The sequence below is a fragment of the Trachymyrmex cornetzi genome, unplaced genomic scaffold, assembly GCF_001594075.2.
Source record: "Trachymyrmex cornetzi isolate Tcor2-1 unplaced genomic scaffold, Tcor1.1 scaffold485, whole genome shotgun sequence".
NCBI classification, from domain to species: domain Eukaryota; kingdom Metazoa; phylum Arthropoda; class Insecta; order Hymenoptera; family Formicidae; genus Trachymyrmex; species Trachymyrmex cornetzi.
In genome coordinates this window covers 89,186-97,275 of record NW_017299674.1, presented here as the reverse complement: position 1 = coordinate 97,275, position 8,090 = coordinate 89,186, and the positions used below count along the sequence as shown (strand labels likewise).

At 32.5% G+C, this 8,090-nt stretch overlaps 1 protein-coding gene across 1 annotated transcript in view; it reads right to left on the bottom strand.

The window, feature by feature from the left end:
- Nucleotides 1–8,090, bottom strand: part of LOC108765351 (acetylcholine receptor subunit alpha-like) — a 67,088-nt gene that overhangs the window by 31,394 nt on the left and 27,604 nt on the right. The window contains exon 6 of the mRNA XM_018514027.1: nucleotides 7,444–7,624. Within this exon, the coding sequence (XP_018369529.1) occupies nucleotides 7,444–7,624 (181 nt within the window). The remainder of the gene's footprint in view (nucleotides 1–7,443; nucleotides 7,625–8,090) is intronic.

Below are 8,090 nucleotides of genomic sequence, written 5' to 3'. Positions count from 1 at the left end.
TGTGTACAACATTTTTATTACAATGATATATTTTCAATTATTAAAACATTTAGGTTTCGAAGGTTTCGAATTAAATATACAAAATTATATTTAATATTTCTTTTAATTTGTTATTGAAATTCAATTTCGAAATTGTAACGTACCAAAAAATAATATTTATATATTTCACATTTGTTATGTTTAACTTTGCGCCAATTTTGTTGATATCAAATCTTTTATACGAATGATACATATCATTAAAGTTAAATAAATTATTTATTTAATTTAGTATTCGAATTATACATTGAATTTAGCTTGGAGCCAATTTTGTTGATATCGAATCTTTTATACAAATGTTACATATCATTAGTTCTACTAAACAGCAAACGTGATTAGTCATCAGTTTCACAGCCGAGTAAGTAATTGGCATTGGTGAAACCGGCCCAAATGGTTGTTCTACACGAGAAACATGCACGCTTAGCGCTTTTTTTACCTTTTTTTAAAAAGGTAAGTATGTATACATATATACATACATTCGAATTACATGGAATTTAACCTAGCATCAATTGTTGACATCAATTTTACTAAACAGCAAACGTGATTAGTCATCAGTTTCACGGCCAATTAAGTAATTGGCATTGGTGAAACCGGCCCTAATGGTGGTTCTATACGAGAATCATGCACGCTTAGCGCTTTTTTTACCTTTTTTTAAAAAGGTAAGTTTGTATACGATCATATATACATACATTCGAATTACATGGAATTTAACTTAGCATCAATTGTTGACATCAAATCTTTATACGAATAATATCTAAAATGTTGTGTGTGCGGAATAATTTATAAAATCCCCAGGGATGGGAAAGTTACTCTGTAAAAGTAATTAATTACAGTTACAGTTTTTCTCTTTCAAAAAGTAATTAATTACCGTTACAAGAGTTATTGACTCTAAAAAGTAATTCGTTACAGTTACAGTTACTGAAAAAGTAACTTCAAGTTACTTTTAAGTTACTTTTTTCATCGGAATTTTTCCTAGTGTAGTATCGATACCATTAGGGCTGTATTCGGAAACGTTATTCAACTGTCTTCATGTATCGTTTTACCCTTGTTTTTTATCTAATACTAAACAAGGATGATATACAAGGTGATACACTAGGACAATTAAAAAAAAAAGTCTGGCTTACATTTACATATGTTATACAATTTTATTCAAAAAGATACAAAAATTGTATGGCAAAGACGTTTTTCGTTAAAGTAATATAAACACATATGAATATGAATATGAAATAGCACACATATACAATGTTTTTTGTAAAAAAAATTCTTTTTATATTCGGCTAAAAGTTGCAAATAAATTCCAGCACTAATCTAAAATGGTCTACAATCATTCACTGAGCGTTCTTGCATTTGATTGGCAGATTTCATTAGATCCAAAAATATAGACCAAATAAGTACAAGAGTTCATTGAACCTTTTAATTAAATTTCTTTCTTCCGATTAATTAAATGTTTCGAAGTATTTGTAACGACAAGTGGACACTACCGCACACTAAATTGACAAATAAGTTTAAAATATATAAAATAACTATAAAAGTAACTATTAAATTAGTTACTAGTTACTTAAAAGATGTAATTAAGTTAAGTTATAATTACAGATGGAAAGAAAGTAACGAAGTTAAGTTACAGTTACTGAAAAAAAGTAACTCTAACTGTAACTTCATTACAAGTAACGAGTTACTTACCATCCCTGAAAATCCCATATCATCAACTCAATAGATATCAAATCTTTTGTACGAGTAATATTATAGACAGAAGATTATTATTACTTTCATCACAGTTGTGTAAGAACGCAGAGATAGAAATATGTACATCACGACGACGAGATAAGAGGTTTGTTCGCGTCGCTTGCTTCAACATGCTCCTATTCCTCTAACCGTAGCTCCTACTCACCCTAACAGCGCGTTGAATGAGTATTAAGTAATAGGAGCAACTGTTGGGAGGAAGTAGATTAAGTGATAGGAGCTACTGTTGGGAGGAAGTAGGAGCATGTTGGAGCATGCGACGAGAACAAACTTAAAGTTAAGAACGATTACTTATTTTTATATTGTATGTTTCTATAGATAGATTAAACGCGAAAAAGATGTAAGATATTTAGATGTTTTAGACTCTTATGTACATTTCCATCAACGTAGATTAACTTTAATCTCGGTTCAACTTGCTCTTCGTCTTTTTCTAATTCTAAAGATAAGTTGAACCGAGATTAGAGTTAATTCACGTTGGTGGAAATGGGCATTAATTGTTCTTTACTTATTGTTTTATGTTTGAATTATAAGTCCTTTACTCATTTTTATATTGTATATTTCTAATTAATTGTTCTTTACTTATTGTTTTATGTTTGAATTATAAGAATCCTTTACTCATTTTTAAATTGTATGTTTTTAATAATGAGAAAACTACCATATAAATCATTATCTTTTAAATTCAAGTCTTTTCTTTCAATAAATCTGAAAATAAACAGCACAAACAATAAATTCTTTTATAATTATAAAATATAGAGAGAACAAATTATAAATAAAAATATAAATACACGCTTTCTACTGCATTGCAGACACTTTCTTAAACCTGCGTATGAAAGAATATTGCAATAAAAGTTATTACAAATTTTATAAGATAATATTAATTGAAATTATCTACCAGAGTAGAAAATGTATTCTTACACCGGAAAAAGTGTTTTACAGCAGAGAATATTTATTCTAGCCTCATTTACGTGTTCATACGTGTTCCTCCGTTCCATCGATGTGACAGATTCTAATCTGAACAGTTTAACGGTTAATACTAAATGCCATATTTGCCTCTTGCTATCTAGAGTCAAACCTGTCAGAATGAGTTTGCGAAAACCTAGACACCCATTTCCTCGAAGACAAACACCTAGACACCCACTTTCTTGAAGGCGAACACCTTGACACTCACTTCCTCGAAGGCGAATACCTAGACACCCACTTCCTCAATAGCGCGAACACCTAGACACCCATTTCCTCGACGGCGAATATCTAGACACCCATTTCCCTAATAGCGAACACCTAGACACCCACTTCCTCGACGGCGGTTACCTAGACACTCATTTCCTCGATGGCAAACACCTAGACACCAACTTCCTCGACGGCGAACACCTAGACACTCATTTCCTCGACGGCGGACACCTAGACACCCACTTCCTCGATGGCGAACATGTAAACAACACCTAGAACACCCACTTCCTCGACGGCGAACACCTGGACACTCATTTCTTCGACGGTGGACACCCAGACACCCACTTTCTCGATGGCGAACATGTAGACAACACCTAAAACACCCACTTCCTCGAGAGCGAACACCCAGATACCCACTTCCTCGACGGCGATCACCTAGACACACATTTCTTCGGTGGCAAACACCTACACACCAACTTCCTCGACGGCGAACACCTAGACACCCATTTCCTCGACAGCAAACACCTAGACACTCATTTCCTCGACGGCGAACACCTAGACACCCATTTTCCCAATAGCGAATACCTAGACACCCACTTCCTCGATGGCGATCACCTAAACACCCATTTCTTCGATCTAGACATCCATTTCCTCGACGACAAACATCTAGACGCTTAATTCCTCGACGGCGAACACCTAGACGCTTAATTCCTTAATATCTATACACCCTCTTCCTCGACGCGGTAACTACTTAGATCTTCAACGACAATCTCGATATTTCATTTTAATTATATAATTAATATTTTATTTTATAATTTATTTTATTAATTATATTTCATTTTAATTTCAATTAATAAAATAATAATGCGCCGCGTGCACGTCACATCGTATAATTTGACAATGTTGCCATCGCTGATTATCTCAGCCGTCATGTGTGGTTGATCACATTTGAATGTGCAATGCTGCCATCGCTAGGTTAAGTCAAAAGCCCTCTAGTGTCGAAAAAACGAGATGGACATTTTCTCCTGGTCGATGACAATAATAACGATAATAATGACGACGACGTTTCTTAAAAGATGAGGTGAAAATTCACAGATCTCCGGACTTTGCGTCGCGATATCTCCGCTCGTAGGGCACGTAGAAAAAAAATAAAAGCACTTTTATCATACAATCCGTGTGGTGGCTATCGATTGAGCATACATAGAACGCGATCGATTCAGCCGTTATTGAGATCCGATAATCTCGATCTGCCGCAACTCGTCGGTTCACGTAAAGGAGGCACGGCAGCGTCGCTTCTCGCAGTTTAGCGCCGAGACACGACCAGTGTCTCCAGATTTATACGTCGATCCGATTACATAGCGCGCTGCGCGCAATGCGAAAGTTCGAGCCGTTCGCTTCCGCGAAACAAGGGTATCAATAATGTACCAAAATATAATATACTTAAAGGCTCCCAAAATCTTTTTCAACTTCTTAATTGTTTACAGTTACAAAATAAGAATTAGAGTATCATATTAATAAAAATTGTCAATAAAAATTGATCATATAGCGTATTTTTAATCCATTAGCGAATAAACATACTCCTTTCCGTTGTATGTAATGAGATATTATTCTACGAAATGTTAATACACAAAAAACGAAGTGAGTACATTTTTTTATATAATAGCAAATATTCATCATTTTATTTATTGAATTAATTCATACGTCGTACAGAATTATATGTATTATGAAATCCATATGAAATTACAATAAAACACTTACATTATTGAAATTGCACAACATTTTTTATTAACGTAAGACAACAAGTACTAAAAAGCTGTTTTTGTAATAAAAATAAAAATTTATCTAAAAATATATATTTATAAATATATTTATTTAAAAATTTATTTATTTAAATTTCTTTTTTTAATTTATTTTCTATAAATTTAATAAAATTTATTTATTATTTTTATGCTCCGTTTTTTCGCGGAAGCGAACGGCTCGAACTGTCGCATTGCGCGCAGCGCGCTACGTAATCGGATCGACGTATAAATAATTATTACTTTACAACCATAATATTTAAAAAGTTAAAACTTTCCAAAAAACTTCCTTAACTAATAAACAAAATTGTAGTATGGGTAAAAGTTGATAAATCGAAAATTCGTACGATAACTTTTGTGATCGAATGAATAAAACTACGAATTCGAGAGGAATATTTTGAAAAATTCGGCATTTGGCTATGAAATGTTTCGAAAACTTTTTATATGCTGTATATTTCGAGAAACATGTGGAAGTTTACTCTGTTAAAATTTCAAAGAAAAATATTCATATTTAGCTGAGATATGGCGAGTTGAACACAAAAACTTATTGAAATTTTTTGTTGAAACTTATTAAAAAATTACTTTTTTTGTTTATAACTTGAAAACAAAAAAAAATTCCAAATTTGGTTTAATGAAAATAAAAAAGATGGACTATGAAATTCTCTACAAGAATCAGTCGTCAAAATTGAAATTAGAGCGACATCCAAAATTAGTCCTTGCGGACAATACTTATCCCGCGAAATCCACGCGTATCCCATTATAGAATCCAGCCCCTCAATTGTGATGTTTTTGTCTAATGTTATTTTGGTATTTTTGTTAATTCAAGCCATATATAGATTCTAATCCATTTGTTAAACATCGTGGAGATAAGTAGATAAATCAATGTCGTATATAGTAATGTCGTATATAAAATAGCCTGTAGAGACTGCACAGAAACTTATGTTGGCCAAACAGGTAGAAATTTAAAAAATAGAATTGCAGAACATAAGAATCATATCAATTGGAATACGAATCAAAAATCAGTAATCACAGAGCATAGGATGAATTTTGCACATGAATGTAAATGGGATGATATTGAGATTTTGGACGAGGAGGTGATTTTAAATAAACGACTTACATCTGAAATGATTTACATTAATAAACAAAAGAGGGGATTGAATTTACAAATGATACGGAAAAACTGAGCTCAGCATATGAATGTTTATTAGCGAAAATATAAATATGTATCCGTGAATGTTTATAATAGTCGGCGAATGTATGACACATGATTAGAGGTTGGAGATAATAATAATTGAATTATATTTGAACGAGTTTAGTAGAACGTTAACATCAGACATGAACATTACAGAGAGATTTATAGATACGTTTTAAGATATCATGTAAGGAAATTTGTGTAACTAAATTGATATTATATCTATAAGAAGAGAAGAGGTAATAGACATTGATTAGTATGTAGTGTTTTAGGGAACTCAATGATATCGATATATATACGTAAAGAATGTTGAGAAGGATCCAATTCACAGGATCGAAACGTACATTATAATAAAGAGGATTTTATCACACGTTTACAACTGGTGTTATTGACTTGAAAAGGCTTTAAATACTTTATAGATAAATCAATTGTTTGGAAAATAGTTTTCTGTATATTTATACATGTCAATAAATATGCAAATGTTAATAAACTTATAATCTTAGAAAAGTAGTATTATATAAATAACTTAATTTTTCCATCATTTTTTTTAAATAAAAAAGGGATAAATATACATTAAATGTATTAAGTAATATGTATATGCACCAATATAACTTAAATACTACTTTTTCTTAAAATCTTCATTCATGTAAATATTTGAAAATATCTCATACTTTTAATTAAAAAATCTTTTCTCTTTTGAATCTGACCATTAGTTGTCAATTTTGGACTCAGCAAAAATTAGCAAAAATCATAAAGCTTAGGTAGGCCAAATTGAGTACAGTTTTCTTTTTGAAATTAAATCGGAGCAATTAATTACAATGTGTAAGGCTTTAGCATAGGCAGAGATAGATTACATTAGCACATAAAACGAGAACACTTTTTATACTAAATAATATTAATAATACTTAATGTAGGTCAGACGTTAATTCGTTTCACCGTCTCATTTCTTTACCTCAACGTTCCGTCTGCCCATCACTTATACTCGATTTCGTGCTTCTAACAAGCGACATTTTACTCAAAAAAAATAACAAGCGATATATACGATCGTTTACTACACGGTGTCTAACGGCCGGCGACAATAATACTCCCACCGTAACGTATCACGAAAGTCACTCTCGGAATATTTGTGGTTGCCCTAAAAAGAGATCTCTGCGAGATCTTCCTGTTGCACTAATAAATTGATTATTGAATCGTCAAGATTAATTGAATAGTTCATCTAATATAAGAAGAACACATATCTCATAAGAAAAAGTTTTTTGAATATGGAAAAGATCTAATATTTATCAGACTCTTGATTCACGAAGAAAAAGATCACCGGAAATAAAATACAATATAAATATCCTTGGTACTGTATACTTTCACGTACGATATACCTTTCTATTTGTATCAATTCTTTTTTTAACTTACAATAGAAACAAATGGCTTTTCTGCAACAGTTAAATCGATTGGTTACGCGTTTGGCTAATGGAAGGCAATTTCCGAAATATTGGCGAAATAACAGACAGTTCTCACCTGGAAGCCGTCATAAGTCCACGAGCCGAATTTCATCATGCACGTTTGTTCATCAAAGGGAAAATATTCGACGTCGATCTCGCAGGAAGACTTATAAATAGCTGGTGGCTTCCACTCGACCCTGCCCGTATAGTTGAGAGTCGCCTTCGTTGCCAACGTCACCTCAAAGTTACCGTCGGCGCTGTTGAACATAAATTCTTTGATATCTCACCTCGGGACAAAATAATTTTATTTGAAATAATATAAGTAATTTCCAACGTATTCGCAAACCTATAATTATTTTTGTATATAAAGAATAACGTAATATCCTTCATGTAGATTGCGGTATAAAATATCTAAGAAGATTGAGAAACCAAATTAATTTAAAGAGATGGAATAAATAAAATAGGTTGATATAAACGTTTATCACGAAAAATACTTTATTAAAGAAATCAAAGATAAAATTTCTTCTGAGTTTTATAACCCCCGCTCTCTGTATGACTTTATTTATTCAGGATTACACAATTTTACAATTTTAGTAGGTATACTATAGCGATTCTAACCCATGGGGCTAGAGGGGAGTGCGGGGCGGGGGGGTACTTGTAGGCGCAGAGGCCCCGGCGTTATCGGGTGTTTACATATAAACACCCGAAAAAATGCGTTTGTGG